The sequence below is a fragment of the Megascapheus bottae genome, chromosome 16 (assembly GCF_031878675.1).
Source record: "Megascapheus bottae isolate mThoBot1 chromosome 16, mThoBot2.hap1, whole genome shotgun sequence".
In the NCBI taxonomy this organism is placed as follows: Eukaryota; Metazoa; Chordata; class Mammalia; order Rodentia; family Geomyidae; genus Megascapheus; species Megascapheus bottae.
Window position 1 is genome coordinate 13101788 of NC_143524.1, and position 20077 is coordinate 13121864.

Here is a 20077-nt window from a genome sequence, read left to right on the forward strand (position 1 = left end):
ATAATAATAATAAGGATTAGTTCTTTCAGCACAGGAATTAACAGATACTTGCGTGCCATATTTATGTGACAGACTGGGGTTTGAACTTAGGGCCTTGCACTGACTAGGTTGGTACTCTACTGCTTTAACCAGTCTGCCAGCCTCCTCTGTGTGGTATTCTTTGTTTTTAATAGTTATTATGAAGGTGACGGACCTGGTGCTAGTGGCTTATGTCTGTAATCCTAACTACTCAAGAGGCTGAGCTCTGAGGATTGAGATTCAAAGCCAGCCTGGGCAGGAAAATGAGACTCTTTTATCTATAGTGAACTACTAGGAAACTTGAAGTGGTAGCTCAAAGTGATAGAGAGCTAGCCTTGAGTGAAAAAGCTTGGGGATAGTGGCCAAGGCCCAGGCCTTGAGTTCAAGCTCCATGACCAAACAAAAAAAAAAGTGATATACAGAGGGGTTACAGTTTCATCGGTGTGTGCATGTGTGCTGGTCCTGGGGCCAGATCAAGCCTATTACAGTTCTATTTTGCTTCCTCACATCAGTGAGATGACAGGTACATACCACCATGCCCAACAGTTTGTTCAGATGAAGTCTTGAGAACATTTTTTTTTTTTTACTTTACAGCTACAATCCCAATTTCAGCCACTCAAATAACTAGCATTACCATAGATTTAAGCTATTACATCCCACCTAGTTCTTTTCCTTCCTGTCTTACCCTTCTCCAAGTTCTGGGATATAGATATGGAATACCACATCCAGCTTTTACTGGGCTTCTACCTACTACTTTTCTTACTCTAATTTGTTGATTTTTGTTTCTATTGACAATCTACTGACTTGAAGTAATTTCTAGCTAACCTCTGAGCAGTCTGTTGAGCTGTAAAGTTTGTTTTCTTCTTAAAGAGATTCCAAAGACAAAGAGGATCTTTTTTATTTTATTTTTTTCAATGGAACTGGAAACTTCTAAAGGCGTTATGTGACCTTTAAGATCAAAGCAGAGATTACTTCAGCTGAGGAATCTACTTCTATACTAAATGAACTACCAAGGTATCCTACTTCTGGAATTCTCAGAATTAAAATAATGGCTTCTTCCCATTTCCTCATCTTATAACACAAAGTCTTTAACTTTCTTGACTTTTTGAAATTCAAAGGAAAAGGCCTAGAAAGTAGTTTTTTAGACATTCTCTTTAAATGAGAGTTTTGCATAATACATTATTTTTTGGAAGAAGAAAATACTTAATTGTTCAAGATAAGGATTATTTTAAATACTTTGAGTTTCTTTAGATGAAAGAACTGGTTTTGTTACCAATTTTTGAAAAACAGAAATGCTTTGCTTTTCACTTTAGAAGTATCTCCTGGTAAATGTCTCAGAGCTGGAACTAGAACCCTGAGAATGTTCTTGTATTTTCAGAAGGATTATTCCCATTAGTACCTTCTTTCTGTTATGGTTTACTGACTAAAATGCTAGGCACACTGATGGCAGTATTAATTGGGATATATATGTATGTACTTGAATGGAAATATACAAGAGATAAGAATTCAAAGTAAAGCATATTCCTTAAGTCAGTGTTGCATATCTCCTGTGTGCCATGCTTAGTGGAGGCTTGAGAGACAAAGTGACAAAGACAGTCAAGAAGTAAAGTCTAAGCTAGTCACTAGTGACTTATGCCTATAAACCTATCTACTCAGGAGAATAAGATCACAATGAAACTCTTATCTTTGCTTAATCAGCAAGAAGCCAAAGTGGATGTGTGGCCCAAGAGGTAGACCCATGAGTAAAAAAGCTGAGTGAAAGCTCAAGGGTCTTGAGTTCAAAGCCTTGATTTCAAACCCTGTTGTTGCAGAAAAACAAAAGCAAGCAAAGTATAGCCAGTTGTGGTATTTGTAATTGCAGGACTTAAGAGGCTAAGACAACCTGGACTACATAGCTGAGATCTGAGGATCCCAGTTCAAAGCTAGCCTGGGCACTAAAGACCATAAGACTTTTATCTCCAATTGATCACATGAAAACCAGAAGTGACTCTGTGGCTCAAGGGGTAGGGAGGTAGCCTTGCTCTGAAGAACTCAGGGACAATGCTCAGGCCCTTGGGTAAGGTAGTAATCTTGAGCTGAGGAGCTCAGGGACAGCACCCAGACCCAGAATCCAAGCCCCCATGACTGACTTAAAAAAAAAAAAAGCTGGAAATGGTGCTGTGGCTCAGGTGGTCAAGTCCTACCCTTTAGAGAGCCCAGGGGCAGGCCCTAAGTTCAAGCCCCAGGTCTCGAAAAAATAAATAAATAAATAAATTAAATAAAATAAAGGCCGGGAGTTTGGCCTAGTGGTTAAAGTGCTTGCCTAGCATGCAAAAAGACCGGGGTTCGATTCCTTGGTACCACATACATAGAAAAAAGCCGGAAGTGGTGCTGAGGCTCAAGTGGTATAGCCCTAGCCTTGAGAAAGTCCAACGATAGCACTTAGGCCCTGAGCTCAAGCCCAGGACTGGCAAAAAAAAAATAAATAAATGAAGAAGAAGAAGAAGAAGAAGAAGAAGGAGAAGAAAAAAAACTTAACATGTCCTTAAATTCAGTTCATGGGCCAGAGGAGGGAGGGAAGTAAGTGAAGTTAATCATAAATCAACAAAAAACTATTTGACATTTCTGAACATATCCTTTATCAATGATTTTCCCTCTAATTTTTGTTACAAAAATACTTTTAGGGACCAGGAGCTGATAGCTCACACCTGCAATCCTAGCTTAGGAGGCTGAATTTTTGAGGATCAAGGTTCAAAGCCAGCCCAACAGGAAAATTTTAAAACTCTTAACTCCAACTAACCACTAAAAAGCCAAAAGTGGAGCTGTAGTTCCAATAGTAGAATGCTAGCCTTGAGCAAAAAAGCTAAGGGAGGGCAGGGAGTTTGGCCTAGTGGTAAAGTGCTTGCATAGCATGCACAAAGACCAGGGTTTGACTCCTGGGTACCATATACATAGAAAAATAGCTGGAAGTGGTGCTGTGGCTCAAATGGTAGAGCTCTAGCCTTGAGAAAGCCCAAGGACAGTGTGCAGGCCCTGAGTTTAGGCCCCAGGACTGGAGGGGGGCGGGAAGCTAAGGGAGCCGGTGCCATGACTCACGCCTGTAATTCTAGCTACTCAAGAGGCTGAGATCTGAAGATCAAGGTTCAAAGCCTGCCTGGGCACAAAAGGACTTGATACTCTTTTTCTTTTTTTTTAATATTTTTTATTGTGATTAATAGAAGGGTTACATTATATCCACCAAATAGAATGTGCATAACTTCACAAACATTGATGCCCTTTCTCATGACATGGTCCCCATTTCCCTCCCATCCTCCCCTTGCTTATCTTGATTTCCTCCTTCCCTATCCAATTTCAAATAACCAATTAAGCACATATAAAATATACCAGATAACAAGGTAAAATATTGTAACAATATGAGATAACCAAGGGATGACAAAAGAGATGAAAGATAACATAGTACATTAAGGACAACAGTCACTCATTATATGGCTTTTGTTTCCTCATCCTGGAGGCCCTTACAATTAGTGTCATACTATTTGGCCTTATGTCTCTACAAATGGGGCAATGTCATTCTTTATAACAGCAGTATAGAATTCCATTGTGTATAAATACCACATCTTGTTGATCCATTCATCAACTGAGGGACATCTGGGTTGGTTCCATGTCTTTGCTATGATAAATAGTGTTGCAGTGAACATCATTGTGCTAGTGGATTTAGTATGCCCTTGTTTCTGGATGATTGGGTAAATGCCAAGTAGTGGAATTGCTAGGTCATAGGGGAGCTCTATGTTTAGTCTTTTGAGGCACTGCCATACTGCTTTCCATAGTGGTTGAACAAGTTTGCACTCCCACCAACAGTGTAGTAGTGATCCCTCCTGACCACATCCCCTCCAACATTGTTGTTATTAGTTTTCTTGATCCTGGCCATTCTAACTGGAGTGAGGTGGAATCTTAGTGTTGTTTTGATTTGCATTTATTTTATGACCAGAGATGTCGAGCATTTCTTCATGTGTCTATAGGCCATTTTTATTTCTTCTTCAGAGAAGACTCTCTTAAAGTCTTAGGCCCATCTTTTAATGGAATGATTCTTACTTTGGAGATTAGTTTTGGAGTGACTCAATTTTTTGAGCTGTTGATATATTTTAGATATGAGGCCTTTGTCCGTTGTATGGTTAGTGAAGATCTTCTCCCATTCTGTAGGCTTCCTAATTAATTTACTAGCTATGTCCTTTGCCATACAGAAGCTCTGCAGTCTAATGCAGGACTTGATACTCTTATCTCCAATTAACCCCTAGAAAACGGGGAGTGGGGCTTGGCTCAAGGGTAGGGTGGTAGCCTTGAGCCAGTTCAATCCCAATGACCCACCAAAAAAAAAAAAACTAAGGAACAGCCCAGGCCCTGACTTTCGTGTTCTAGTTAAATGTAAATATAAATAGGGAGGCTTATTAGTTTGTTTTGCCAGTCCTGAGGCTTGAACTCAGGGTTTGAGCACTGTCCTTGGGCTTTCTCAAGGCTAGAGCTCTACCACTTGAGCCACAGTGCCACTTCTGGCTTTTTCTATGTATGTGGTACCAAGGAATTGAACCCGGACCCCGGGCATGCTAAGCAAGCACTCTACCACTAAGCCAAACTCCTAGCCCCAGGATTTGTTTTTTTATGGTTAGCATTTGTATTGACTGCTCTTTAACTCAAGGCTATCACTCTACCACTTGAGCCACAGCGCCACTTCCAGTTTTCTTATGTTTAATTGGAGGTGAGTCTCACGGACTTCTGTGGCCCTGACTGGCTTTGATCCATGATCCTCAGATCTCAGCCTCCTGAGTAGCTAGGATTACAAGAGTAAGCCACCAGTGCCAGCTGATCTCAGGTCCTCCAACCCTTTCTGCTTTAGTTACTTTTCAAATAGTGTCTTGAATTGACATCATAGCTGAGTTGACAGATGCACAACCATGTACATCCACCCTTTATTGGTTGATATGAGATATCAATTTTTTTTGTCCAGGTGACCTTGAACTATATTCCCCTGATCTCCATCTCTTATGTAACTAAGAATACAGACATGCATGTGTACCTAACCTCAACAAATCCTTAGCTCTCAAGAGTTTTGATTTAACATACATGGAAGGGATATGATAAAATTTTCTTGAGTGACCAACATTAAATATAGACTACACTTATGAGGACATGCTGGGACAAAATCATCAGCACTGAATTAGTTTACCTAAATAGATGGCTTTCACTGAAGTTCTAATGTTATTTTTAATTTTGTATCTTGTCTCCTCCCTTCTCTGGCAAACAGCATCAGAGATACCTCTGATTTCTCCCATACACCTCCCTCTTTTCCTAGTGTTCTGAAGAAAGAAACTTTCTGAGGATAGATGCTTTGTACCACATCTCAGAAGTTGAATTTAAGATAATTGCAGCGGAAGCAGCTTTTAATCAGCTGACAGGCAGCTTTAAGAAAATTAATGAGGACAGAATCTTAGGAAGGAGTAAATCATTTCTGACAACAAAGCGGTCTCTCTTTTATCCCAGTTTCCCCATGAAGAAATAGTACCCTTCCAGGATATAAAAATAAAATAACTTTATTTTGGTATTTGCCTCCCCCAAAGCCAGCCTTGCCTTCCCCAAGATTAAGAAGAGATTCAGTTCCCTTAGATTTCTGAACACTCTGGAATGAAGAGTTTCAGGTCACTTTTGAAAATCAAATTTTCTAAATCTAAGTCAGTAAAGATTATTATTTGTTCTGTCACAGGCTAATTCCAAGGGCAGGGAAGGAAGGTGACCTAGTGATGATTAAATGTGGAAGTATAAACTAAGAGAGGAGCATACCTGTAATTCCAGCGTACTTGGGCACAAAATAGTAATTCAAATCCGGCAAGATGCTGTCTCAAAAGAAACAAAACCAACTGGGTGCTGGTGGCTCAAGCCTGTAATCCTAGCTATTCAGGAGGGTGATATCTGAGGATCGAGGTTCAAAGCCAGCCCAAGTAGGAAAGTCCATGAGATACTTAACTCCAATTAACTAGAAAACCAGAAGTGCCACTGTGTCTCAAGTGGTAGAGCACTAGTCTTGAGCTGAAGGGCTTAGGGACAGTACCCAGCCCAGAGTTTAAGCCCCAAGACAACCAGAAAAAAAAAAAAAGAAAAACAAAACAAAAAATGCTGACAGGTCCAAAGTGCCCAGATTTTTAAGGGCTGATCACTACTGAGGGTACCAGGCACCCATCCACACCCAGGGTCTAAGCTATACTTACGGTTAAAATAAATTGAGCATTCAGCATGTCAAACTTTTCTCTGGTCATTGTTTTCCTTTTCTCTTCTTTTTTTTTTTTTTTTTTTTTTTTTTTTTTTTTTTTGTGGGTCATGGGGCTTGAACTCTGGGCCTGGGTGCTGTCCCTGAGCCCTTCAGCTCAAGGCTACTGCCTTATCTGTATAACCACAGCACCACTTCCTATTTTTTTGTGATTAACTGGAGATAAGAGTCTCACGTTCTTTAGTGCCAGTCTCCTGAGTAGCTAGGATTACAGGCATGAGCCTCCGTGCCCAGCTTCTGCTTTGTTCTTTTGAAGCAAGGTTTTACTATATAAAGTCCCTGAACTCAAGATCTTTCTAGCTCACCCAGCTGAGTGCTAGGATTGTAAATATATGCTACCATATCTAGCCTCTGTCATTCATACTAATGAATTTATAATAATCAGCATCTCCAGACTGTGTTGATCATGAAATATTACATATTTTTAAAAGGTATATTTTTAATGAGTCATGGGGCTTGAACTCAAGGCCTAAATGCTGTCCCTGAGCTCAATACTAGCACTCTATCACCTTGAGCCATAGCTCCACTACCAGTTTGTGAGTTGTTAATTGGAGATAAGAGTCTCACAGGGAGTTTCCTGCCCAGGCTGGCTTCAAACTGTGATCTTCAAATCTCAGCCTCCTGAGTAGCTAGGATTGCAGACGTGAGCCACCATCACCCAGCTCCAATTAATGTTTCTGTACAGCCAGAATAATATTAAAAATAAATAATAAATTAAGGGCCAGGAGTTTGGCCTAGTGGTAGAGTGCTTGCCTAGCATGCATGAAGATCCAGGTTCGATTCCTCAGTACCACATATATAGAAAAAAGCTGGAAGTGGTGCTGAGGCTCAAGTGATAGAGCTCTAGCCTTGAGAAAGCCCAGGGACAGGTGCTCAGGCCCTGAGCTCAACCCCAGGACTGGAAAAATAACAATAATAATAATAATAATAATAATAATAATAATAATAATAATAATAAATTGTCAATATCAGACACCTCTGATCCAATGATAGCTGTGAGTTCAATGTTGGGAAAGGAACTCAAGGAATATTCCTTCTAATATCAAGTCTGAAGAGAAACACATATTGCTACTTTTTAAGTCTAAACATCTCTAATATTCTACCTAGTAAGCAAACAGGAGTGGGCTTGCAGGTAAAAAGAGTATAAGTAAAACCAAGTGCTGGTAGGTAAGAATTTTAATTAGTATGGGGGAAAAAAAAGGCTCTTGCTTTTAAATTCCTCAATATTAGTTTAAGTATGACCCAGAAAAACTTAAGGTAAGACACATCCATCAGAAATATCTGCAGTGAACAGCAAAACCAAGAAGGAAAAGCTAGACATAGGCCTCAGTAGAGTGCTTGCCTAGCATGTGCAAAGCCTTGGTTTAAGTGCCTGCACCACCACCACAATAACAGCAACAGTACACATATTCAGTCATTCAAGAAGAGAGACAGTGAAGGAGAAGAAGGTTGCTCTAACCCACCAAAGTATTAATTAGTCTGGATAATACTCAGTCCCTGAGTACACTTTTATCACATCACTGAAAGAAAAAGCTTTCGATAACATTGAAACTTATGTATTTAAGGCTATAAAAGAACATAATGCTGCTTCAAGGACAAAGGGAAACTAGACTTTATTTCTCTCCTAGACTCCCTCTCAGCCAAGTTAAGTGAAAGTATCTTTGTCCATTTCTACATCTGATGAGATTCAGGTTCCTAATGTCTCTAGGATAAACAGGAATTATGCAACTAAAGGATGTTTTTGTTTGTTTTTGTACAGTGTTGGGGTTTGAACCAAGTCTCACATACATGCTTGGCAAGTACTCTACCATTGAGCTACATCTACAACCTTCAGTTCTTTTTGATTCAACTGGGGTTGGAACCCAGGGCCTTTCCTCTGCAGTCACTGTACTACTTGAGCCACACTCCAAAACTTTTTGCTTTATTTAGTGTCACAGAAAATTTCAGACCAGTATCCTCCCTTCAGTGCTTCCTCCTGAAGGACTGGGATTACAACTGGCCCCTTCAGTTTCCATGAAACAATTATCTCCCTTCAATCCTCACCTGCACCACAAAATTTTTAAAAAATGAGCTTTGGAATTTGAGATGGCGAACAAAATCGAAATATCTATAAAAGAGAAATGTAGCTCTGTAGTACAGTGGTTGTGCCTAAGTCTGATCCCCAGCAGAGATGTAAGAAAAAATTCATTTCAAGCCAGGTATGATAGTGCACACTAATAATCCCAGCACTCCAGGGTCTCAAGTCCGAAGAAGGAAGATTTAGAGTTCATGACTAGCTTGGGTTTGATAGCAAAACAAGAGGGAGGGGAGGGCAGGAGTTTGGCCTAGTGGTAGAGTGCTTGCCTAGCATGCACAAAGACCTGGGATCAATTCCTCAGTACCACATACATTCAAAAAAGCCAGAAGTGGTGCTGAGGTTCAAATGGTAGAGCTCTAGCCTTGAGAAAACCCAGCGACAGTGCTCTGGCTCTGAGCCCAAGCCCAGGACTGGCCACAAAAACACATCAAAATAAAAAGGGTGCCAGTAGAGTAGCTCATGCCCATAACTCTAGCCACTTAGGAGATTGAGATCTAAGGATCGCAGTTTGAACCCAGACCAAGCAGGAAAATCCTTGAGACTCTTATCCTCAATTAACTACACAGAAGAAGGCAGAAAGTGGCACTGTGGCTCAAGTGGTAGAGTGCTAGCCTTGAGTAAAAATTGCTCAGGGACAGTACCTAAGCCCAGAGTTTAAGCCAAAACAACAACAAAATCCTAGTAACCAAGAAGAATACCATAGTATCTCTGCTCTGGGATATGTGCATTTGGATAGTGGTTCATTTCCAATGGAAAAATCAACTGCTTTCCATTGGTTTCTTCCCCTCTTCCTTGAAAGTTAATTCTCTTCTAGTCACCACTCTTGAAAACTTAAGACTTTTCATGACCCCCAACATTACATAGATGTTTCCTACCCACATAGTCCTTTCTTTCTTAAATATCATTTAGCTTGCCTCCATTTCCAGTCACCCCATCCTTCATCTAGCTTCCACTGTCTTAAAGTAGAGGAGATCTGCCACTTGCAAGGTTCCAACTTCACAGATGAGATTCACAAATTTAAGCAAAATAACCACAGTATTTTATTCCTTTTTTTTTAAGCTTTTTATTTATCTTTACTTTTTTTTTTTTTTTTTTGCCAGTCGTGGGCCTTGAACTCAGGGTCTGAGCACTGTCCTTGGGCTTTCTCAAGGCTCTGCCATTTGAGCCTCAGCACCACTTCCGGCTTTTTTCTATATATGTGGTACTGAGAAATCAAATCCAGGTCTTTGTACATGCTAGGCAAGTACTCTACCACTAGGCCAAACTCCTGGCCCTGTTTTATTCTTTTAGCCTCTTATTTCATCTGATCTGAGCAGAGCAGTTTGCTTCATGGACTAATGGTCTGATCTTTGTTGGCATGCAATAGAAAGCTCTTTGTTAAGAGCTACAGTATATTTTTCTCTAAATTTTAAAGGAGATGGAAAGAAAGGTTGGAGCACTGACCTCACATCTTTTGCCAATCTGTCTTTGAACAAGAACCCTTCATTTTTTATCTGGGAAGTATCTTCTTTTGCTCCAACTTCTTATTAAAGTTTGAGGACTGGAGCGGCAAGTGTTAGATTGTGTTCAATCCTAGAAATGGAGGAATCATTATCTTCTATTGCCTAAGAACCATAAAGATTTGGTGATCTGACTCTTTCCCTGTTGACGTGCTAAAGACTGTACTGACTTAAAAATCGTTTTCTTCTAACATATTGATTCTACTTGCCTTCACTGATGTTATACAGAAATGTGAACAATCTACTTTGGGAAGGTGGGGGGATGCTATATATATATATATATATATATATATAACACATGTCAACATGATGTATACCAGGGCATAGCTGCAGCTAAGACAACACAGATAAAACCAAGACTCAACAGCCTGGTTTTATAACCAGTCCTGGAAAGAGACCCGCACCTCCTAATAATTTTCTAGTGTAATAGAATTAGGTTGTAGAAGAGCAGCAGGTGCTGGCTACCTGCTTTTGTCCTGCATATCTCCTAGGAGAGCTTTGGGGCACCTGACTAATATTAAGGGGAAAAAATTATTTTTTTTGCCAGTTATGGGCCTTAAACTCGGGGCCTGGGCACTGTCTTTGGACTTTCTCAAGGCTAGAACTCTACCACTTGAGCCTCAGCACCACTTCTGGCTTTTTTCTGTGTATGTGGTACTAAGGAATCGAGCCCAGGTCTTCGTGTATGCTAGGCACGCACTCTACAACTAGGCCAAACTGGTGGGTCATGGGGCTTGCACTCAGCCTGGATGCTGTCCCTGAGTTCTTCAGCTCAAGGCTACTGTCCTACCTTTGAGCCAAGCCCCACTTCCCATTTTCTAGAGGTTAATTGAAGAATCTCTGGTCCTTTTATGTCTGGGCTGGCTTTGAACCTTGATCTTCAGATCTCAGCCTTTTGAGTAGCTAGGATTACAGGTGGAGCCACCACACCTGGCCCAGGAAAATTTTTTTTGAGACAAGTCTGGCTTTGTAGCCCAGGCTAGCTCTGAACTCAAGATCCTTCTGCTTCAGCCTCCCAAGTGCTGGATGATAGACATGTGCCACCACTCCTTGTTGTTAAGGTAACCTTTTACTTGAGCTGTATTTGTAGTGTATTTGGTAGAGATGGGGTCATGTTTACACCCATCATAACTGTTCTTTCTTGTCAGTTCTGAGGAATAGGTTATAGAGCCAGTTTCCATAGCATTCTGGAAGGAGATTCACAGCTCACCCAGTCTCTAGGTGGGAAAGATTAATTAGGCTGAAGCCATAGATGGTTGGAGAGTAGTTGGAACTACCTAACCATCTGTCAGTATTGGAGAAATTGTTGCCCAGATAGCTTCTCATCTCCAGAGCTGACTAATTGTGACATTATGTCCCCTCTCTGTAAGATGTACTGAGAGCTATTCAGTTCTAGTCAGGGAAAGGATTGGAAACCACACCTCGGTATTTTTCAGAATGTGTCAGGTTTTCTTGTCCTGGGGGCCTTTGGTTGCAGAACTGCATGGAAGGCCTGGGCCAGTTACCCGACAGGACCTAAGAATCAATACAGTATCCATAATATACTTTCTGGACTCTCCACCGTCTCTGACAATCTTGCATTCATTGCCTCCTTCCCACCTTCATGCAAGATATGATGACCAAGCAAAAACTTATCAGGAACCCTGGAAACTGCTTATGTTCACAGAGCATCTTCTGGCTTTCTGCCACAAAACAGGATTTAACCTAATACCCAAGGAGGTTGCCCCTTGAGAGCTGCCTTTTTAGCAGAGTTTAAGAACTTAGATGGGAGGTGGGGGTGAAGGTGTGCCAGAGCCAGAGGACAAATCCATGACCCTGTGACTGAGGAAGTTGTGAACTAACAACGTCTTGAGAAGTGAGGAGAGGGTCTCAATCTTCAATGACTAATTTTTAATTCTTCTGTGACAAGCCTAACTTGGTTTGTCATACTGGCTTTTGGAGAATTTTGTATCCAAAGCAAATTCTAGATAGTTTTTGCTTATTAATCTCTCTGCAGCAACAGATGATAAAAGGTAAATTTGTGACTTTAAGAAATGCTTTGCTACTTTTCTAAACTGAAACAATTTTAGAAAAGAAATTTCTCATTCAGCACATCCTTAAACATCTAATTTACTGAGACATTATTTTCTTCCTTGCAAGGCCATTTTGTCTGGCCCTTCTAGTCTGTTCCCTGAAGTTTGTAAGTTATGATACTCTTCGGGAGATTCTGTTCTATGGCTTGTACACAACTCCATAGACCCAAATCCGGGGCTTCCCTCATTGAACCCATTGAAATTAACACTCATCTTTCTGACCCACTTAACTGTTGAGAGATGAAAAGCATTAGATTAAGTATGCTAACCACAATTTTCTGATCACAACCAAGTTAACCTGTCACTATACCTTGAGCCTTGAAGTTAGACAGGAGACCATTGGTTATCTTCTAGGCAGAGAAGGGATAAAGGTACCACACTGTGTTTCTTGATTTAGAGGAAAGTGAGGGATTAGAACAAAGGGACAGGAATGGTATTGTTACCTTGCACAGTCATCATCTAGGGAGATCAAATGGAGAGCAATGGCCCTGAATTTCTTCAAGGATCCTGAGTTTATATGAGGAGATTATCCACAAATCAAGCCATCCACATTCTTAGTGATTAGAACTGAAATTCATAAATTCCATCAGGCTTTTTAAAAATAGTTGTCAAGGGCCAGGAGTTTGGCCTAGTGGTAGAGTGCTTGCCTAACATGTACAAAGACCAGGGTTCGATTCCTCGGTACCACATACATAGAAAAAAGCCGGAAGTGGTGCTGAGGCTCAAGTGGTAGAGCTCTAGCCTTGAGAAAGTCCAAGGACAGGGCTCATGCTCTGAGCTCAAGCCCAGGACTGGCAAAAAAAATAAATAAATAGTTGTCAAGGGCTGGGGAGTTTGACCTAGTGGTAGCATGTTTGCCTACCGTGCATGAAGACCTGGGTTCAATTTCTTGGTACCACATACATAGAAAAACCGGAAGTGGTGCTGTGGCTCAACTGGTAGAGCACTAGCCATGAGGAATGCCCAAGGACTGTGCTCAGGCTTTGAGTTTAGTCCTGGGCCTGGGCACTGTCCCTGAGCTCTTCAGCTTAAGGCTACCGCCCTACCCTTGAACCAAGCCTCACTTCCTGTTTTCTAGAGGTTAATTGAAAATAAGAGTCTCAGGTCCTTTTGTGCCTGGGCTGGCTTTGAACCTTGATCCTCAGATCTGAGCCTCCTGAGAAGCTAGGATTATAGGGGTGAGTCACGCACTTGGCTCAGTCTTACTCTTAAATCAGATATCTGATTAAATCCTATATCTGATCTGTTTAAGGTTCGTTCATTGTGAAGGTCATTCTAGAAGAAAAATTTCTACAAGGAAAATTTCTTATGACCACACCTGAAACGTTACTTTTAATGATTTTGTGATATGCTATTAAGATGAACACACTTGCTGTGTCTTCTCCATTCTAGAGGCTGGTAAAGGTTTTTCATGTGCCATTCCAAAAGTGGCTTATATGTTAACTGTGTTATAAACTTTGTGGTTTTCCTTAAGGTTTCTTTTTTTTCTTTTTTTTTTGTGGGTCACGGGGCTTGGACTCTGGGCCTGAGTGCTGTCCCTGAGCTCTTCAGGTCAAGGCTACTGCCCTATCCCTGGTACCACAGCCCCATTTCCCATTTTCTAGTGATTAAATGGCAATTAGAGTCTAATGTTCTTTAGTGTCTGGGCTGGCTTTGAACCTTGATCTCAGATCTCCGCCTCCTGAGTAGCTAGAATTACAGGCATGAGCCCCCAGCCCAGCTTAAGGTTTCTTTCTTTCTTTCGTTCTTTCTTTTTTTTTAATGGAAGGAGGAAAATGTCACCATGTTTGTTGTTGCAGAGGTATTGTACTTTTTTTGACTTTTTTTATTAAAGAATTTATTAACATTGATTTTTACATCATTTCAAATGACATGTTTAACAAACAAGTATTCAAGAAGGGAATATCTATATATAATGACTGGCACTTAGTTTTTAGAACATAATCAAAATTAGGCTGAAGGTTTGTATGTCATAGATACATATTAATTTATGAAATAAAACATTATGTCTATAGAGTCATAGGTTTTTATGTCTATGTAGTTACGTTTATATTTCCAATACTATGTCCATAGCCTTGGGTAGGCAAATATTGAGTCCTCTCTCTTGTACTGTTTGGATCTAATAGCCACATATTAAGGATACCACGCGCCTTTTGTTCCTTTGGTCTTGACTTGTCTCACTCAACATGATTCACTCTAGATTCATCCACTTCCCTGCAAATGCCATTATTTTATCTTGCCTGTTGGCTATGTAGAATTCCATTGTATATATGTACCACATTTTCTGTATCTATTCATCTGCATTAGGGCATCTGGATTGTTTCCATCGCCTGACTATTGTGAATAATGCAGAGATAAACATAGCTGAGCAGGTGTCCTTATCATATCATGGGTTATGATGTTCAGGGTAGATGCAGAGAAGTGGTATGATGGGATCGTAGGGAAGGTCAATTTTCAGTTCTTTAAGAAACCTCCACACTGCTTTCCAGAGTGGCTGAACTAGTTTACAATCCCACCAGCAGTGTAGTAGGTTCCTTTTTCTCCACAACCCCACCAAGAACTGTCATTGTCTGAGTTCAAAATCTTGGCCATTCTTGTTGGGGTAAGGTGGTATTTTAGGGTTGTTTTAAGTACTTTTTTAAAATATATGTTTTATTGTAATTAATAGAAGGGTTACATTATATTTTCCAGAGAGAAGATGCATTACTTAACAATCATTGCTACCCCATCTCATGTTCTTGTCCTCCTTTCCCTCCCCCCACCCCCTCCCCTCATCTTTTATTTAAGTACTTTTACAACAGGTTTTTTTTATTATTGTTGTTGTTGTTTGTTTTGGTTGTGTGGCTTGAACTCAGTCCCTATTTTTTTGTTCAAGAGTAGTGCTCTACCACTTTGAGCCACAGCACCAACTCTGGGGCGGGGGGTTGGTGATTACTTGGAGATAAGAGTCTCAGATTTAGCCGGGTGCGGTGGCTTACTCCTGTAACTCCTAGCCACTCTGGAGGTTGAGATCTGAGGATCACCATTCAAAGCCAGCCCCGGCATGGCATGAAAGTCCAATTAATCTCCAAAAAATCAGAAGTGGAGCTGTGGTTCAAGGAGTAGGGCGGTAACCTTCAACTGAAGAACTCAGGGACAATACCCAGGCCCAGAGTTCAAATCCCATAACCAACCAAAAAAAAAAAAAGTCTCAGACTTTCCTGCCAGGTCTGGCTTTGAACCAGTCCCTAGATGTCAGCATCCTGAGTAGCTAGGATTACAGGCATGAGCCACCAGCACCTAGCTTCACCCAGTATATTTTATCGTTCTGTTTTCATACTTGCAAATAGTCTACTTTGACCATATCATCTTCATCCTCCTAGTTACTGCAACTGTTTCTCACAAGTAACAATGGGTGGATATCTCCTAACATTTGGAGGGGTTTTATTGTTTTTGGTTTTTTTTTTGCCAGTCCCAGGCTTGAGCTCAGGGCCTGAGCACTGTTGTTGGACTTTCTCAAGACTAGAGCTCTACCACTTGAGCCATAGCACCACTTCCAGTTTTTCTATGGTGGTACCAAGGAATCAAACCTGGGTCTTTGTGCATGCTAGGCAAGCACTCTACCACTAGGCAAAACTCCTATCCCTGAAGGGTTTTCTTAAGCTTATATTAATTATACAGGGAGGGGGTTATTTTATTTTTACATCTCCACTCAGGTTTATATTCTATTCTAATCAGTCTCATTCCCTCTTATCACATTCCCTGTCCCCTATCTTCTCCCCCTCGCCCCGTCCCAATAGCATCTCCTTGTTTCATGTCACAGATTTTTTTTTTTTTTTTTTTTGAGAAAAGTTCTCTGGCCTCGGACTTGATGACGTTTTTGTTGTTGTTGCTGTTGGGATTTGGGTTGGTTGGTTGGTTTCAGTGGTACTGGTGTTTGATCTCAGGGCCTTTTGCTTGGAGACAAATAGTTATCACATGAGCCACTCCCCAGCCTCCCAACTGCTGGGTTACAGGCATGCACCACCATATTGGTCCTGCTTTTTTACTTCTTTACTTTTTGTTGTTGTTTTCTTTTTTGTTAGAATTAATAGAAAGTAATTATTAACCTAGACCTAGCAAAAGTAGAAAGTATTACTTGAGCCCATCAGTTTGTGACCAGCCTCAGCAAATAGCAAGTCCTTTTATCCAAAAAAAAACCACTAAAATCATTTTATAAATATTGCTTTCTAAATCACACTCTTATTTTTATCCTCATTTACTTTTCCTTTTATCAGCCCTAGGGGCAAGTAAAAGCAGATAAAGTTCATCCCTATTTTATAGAATAAAACTAGAGAGGCTACAAGGGAAATAAAACTCCAATTTATAGGTTTCTCAGCCTCATGTCCTTTTCATAGGCCCTTTTGTGAAACCCCAGATGCAGGTATCTGGCAACAATAACAGCAGTTACCATTTTGAACTTGTACCATGTCAGTCATTCTCTGTCTGTCATCTTGTTTGTTTGTTTGTTTGTTTGTTTTTACCAGTCCTGGGCTTGAGCTCAGGGCCTGAGCACTGTCCTTGGACTTTCTCAAAGCTAGAGCTCTACCACTTGAGCTTCAGCACCACTTCTGGCTTTTTTTCTATGTATGTGATGCTGAGGAATCGAACTCAGGTCTTCATGCATGCTAGGCAAGCACTCTACCACTAGGCCAAACTCCCAGCCCATGTCATCTTGTTTTATCTTACCTTAATTTGTTGGGTTTGTGTATGTGTCTGTTTGCATGTGCATGCATGCTGTTATAAAGGCTTGAACTCAGAGCTTCATTCCCTTGCTTACTTTTACACTCATAGTTGGTGCTCTGTCATTAAAGCCATGTATCTTCACTTCTGGTTTTATGCTGGTTAATTGAAGATAAGAGTCTTGATATTTTTGTCTTCTCTTGCTGGCTCCAAACTGAGATTGAGTCTAAAGTCTCGACCTTCTGAGTATTGAGAATTATAGGAATGAGCCACCAGCACATGGCTTCAGTCTCCCTAATATTTGAATGTAGATGCTTTATTTGGGTGTATGTTGACACTAGGGATTCTGCTTTCTCTTGGCTTTTTTTACTCAAGGTTAGCCCTCTGCCACTTGAGCCACAGCTCAACTTCTGGCTTTTTGTGGTTAATTAGAGGTAAGCGTCTCATAGATTTTTCTACCAAAGCTGGTTTTTGTTCCCTAGATCTCAGCCTCCTGAGTAGTTAGGATTACAGATATGAACTACTGGTGCCCAGCATGTAGGTGCTTTTTTGTTTGTTTCCCCTGAGATCTGGAGAATCTGAATACCATACATATATCAGGACTCAGACTTGCCTTTCTGAGTAAAAAGTCCGTGCCTTTCATTCTTCTTGACCTAGGCCTGTTCCAGCCTGACTGAAGTTCTTCTGAATATTCTCACGAAGACTTTGAGGCTGGTTTTCCCTCAGCTGAAACCCTAGCTCTAGCTAAACCAGATGGAAAAATGGGTAGAAACTGATGAAAGGAGAATGTCTTGCTTTGAGAAACAGAACCTAATCTCCAGGCCCTTCAGTTCCTTTCTGATCCCTGTTAGAAGGAAACCATGTGCCTGTGGATTCAAGATTCCTTTCTGCCTGTTCCCCTTATCTGAACATACCTTTTAGGTTTCCTGAACAATAGCAGTTTTAATAGTGCTTTTAATTAGATGAATTAAGAATGTTCCCTGATGTTATCATCCCCTCCCGCCCCCCTATCCTCTTCAATTTCCCACTGCTGTGTGAGCTGGGGAAAGTTTCCATGGTGATGGGGCTACCAACCCTGGTTGCCTCTCCCTGGTTGTTCTGGCCAGAGGAAAGTTATGGGTAGTACTTCCTGGTGTGGTGGACTCTGTATGAGGCTGATGCCAGAGCAGCTAAGTAAGAAGAGCTGAAAGGCTCTGAGAGCATGTTAACTAAGCCTTTAGTATGTCCTGGAATAGACCTAGCTCTCACAAAAATAAGAGGGTCCTACCTTCTCCTTCCCACAAGCTCTCCAACATAAGTTAAGGGTCAGCACATACCCGGCATGTCTTTTTCTCCTTGGATTTTGTTGTTTTGGGTAACATTATTTCTCCTATTGTCTTTTCTTCTCTCTTTCTACCCAGAGAGTTTTCAATGTCCTTTACCCAATGCCTGCTGACCAGAGGCGACATGTAAGCATCAATTCTGCCCGTTGGCTGCCTGAGCCAGGGCTTGGCCTGGCCTATGGCACCAACAAAGGAGACCTGGTGATCTGCCGACCGGAGTGAGTTGCTCACGTGGGAGATGGAGGTTTGGGGTGGGGGGAGGTGTTAAGAGTATCTCTGCCAAGGTTTAGAGAACAGGGTTCATCTGAAGGCTGTTTTTAGGCCATCAATTAAAATTGTTGGTAGGGGGTATAGCCTGGAGAATTCTCAGGCTTCTTAAAGAGGTGTAGTTGGCTTTCCGTCCAAATACTGTCACCAAGCTGCTTTAGAGACTGTCTTCTTGAATCTAGCGGCATTTTATTTTCTTTTGTTGTCTCTTGTTTCTGATTTCTTAGTAAAGTCTCTACAGACAAAAACACAGATATCAAAGATTCTTTTTAAAACCTTTCTGAAAATTGTACTCGACAGTCTTGAGTTAAAGCTGTGGACATTAATTTAGAGAATAAAATGGAAATAAGGTATTGTTAAACCCCTAATTTATCAAGCCACTGATCTCTAACAGCTTGTCCCTGTGTCCTGCCTGTTTTTCTTTTTGCTTGAAGCTCTAGTTCATAATAGTGAAGGCAGACTTAAAAGCTCAATTTAACATCAAAGTGATTATTATCTTGTCTTAAATTAAGGAGTAGAAGGGGACAGGAAACCAAAGCATTTCTGTCCTGATGACATTCCTTTCCCTTCTCTGACTTTTTGGAGGATAGGTTTCTATCTAGACATTTGTACACTGAGGACCATGGGAATCAGCCAGGTTTGTCAACAATTTCTAGACCCAGGCAGGTGGGGAATCTGAAGCTCTGTGCTTCATTGCAGATCACTCTTGATTGCTGTGTGGGACACTGCAGGGTTCCAAGCAACTAAATGTCACTTCTGCCTCCAGGCTGTCCTAATGCTGTCCTTCACTTGGTGCAGTCTTCTAGGGTATTCTGTAAATCACAGACTGCTCTTACAGGAATCTCTATTTCAGAAAATCCTTGGTGAGTTTTCCTAGGGTGTATATTTGGATCCATTCTTGTGGTCTGGTAAGTTGACTAATGATTGACACATGTCAACTGGGTTAGGTCAGTGGCTATGGAAAGAGAAACTAATTTTAAATCAGACTATGCTTGGCAAGGAGAATGCTTTCCTCTGCCAGCTTCTTTCTCTTTGGCATGTGTGTCCAGAAAACATCCTTCACTACTTCCTTGTACCTTTCTAGTCTGCCTCTTTTATGACTGCCATTTGTTGTTTGGGGTTCTGTACCTCTCCATTTCTACTCATCCCTCAAACTATCCATACATGATCCAGGATCAGTCAGTCCTACAATATTTTGTTTCTTATCTCTTTCTCTCCTTAGGAATTCATAAGAAGAATCTAGTAGACGTTATTTCCAAAACTGGTGCAGAATTCTGAACCATAGCTGGGCACAGTGGCTCACACCTGTAATCCTAGCTACTCAGGAGGCTGAGATCTAAGGATAGTGGTTCAAAGCCAGCCCGGGCACTAAAGAATGTGAGATTCTTATCTCCAATTAACTACTAGTAAACAGGAAGTGGGGCTGTGGCTCAAGGGGTAGGGAGGTAGCCTTGAGCCGAAGAGCTCAGGGACAATACCCTGGCCCAGGGGTTGGGCGGTAGCCTGTAGCTGAAAGGCTCAGTGACAGCGCCCAGCCCGAGTTCAAGCCCCATACCCCATGACCAACAACAACAACAAAAATCTGGACCATTATTTTACTTTATAACAGTATTCTAGTTGCAAGTCTTCCTTCCTCTCTTTCTCAGAGATCTTTTTCCTCTACCAGTGTTGTTCTGTCTATGACTCCTACCACTTACTTTGGTCCCAAGCAAAGTCCCAGCCCAATCTCTTCCAAAGTGATCTGCCCTCAAAGAGGCAGAATCTCTATCTCATTTTATTATGGCCTCCTCAAAGGTGTCATGTCTGAAACCCCAGCCCACATACTT

The 20077-nt window shown here is 41.2% G+C and overlaps 1 protein-coding gene across 6 annotated transcripts in view; it reads left to right on the forward strand.

Annotated features, from left to right (window-relative positions):
* LOC150052902 (muscarinic acetylcholine receptor M4) overlaps positions 1 to 20077 on the forward strand; it is a 216548-nt gene that overhangs the window by 170610 nt on the left and 25861 nt on the right. For all 6 annotated transcript variants that reach the window (XM_090347819.1, XM_090347812.1, XM_090347813.1 and 3 more), the window contains one exon: positions 18063 to 18202. In XM_090347819.1, coding sequence (XP_090203945.1) covers positions 18063 to 18202 — 140 coding nt within the window. The remainder of the gene's footprint in view (positions 1 to 18062; positions 18203 to 20077) is intronic.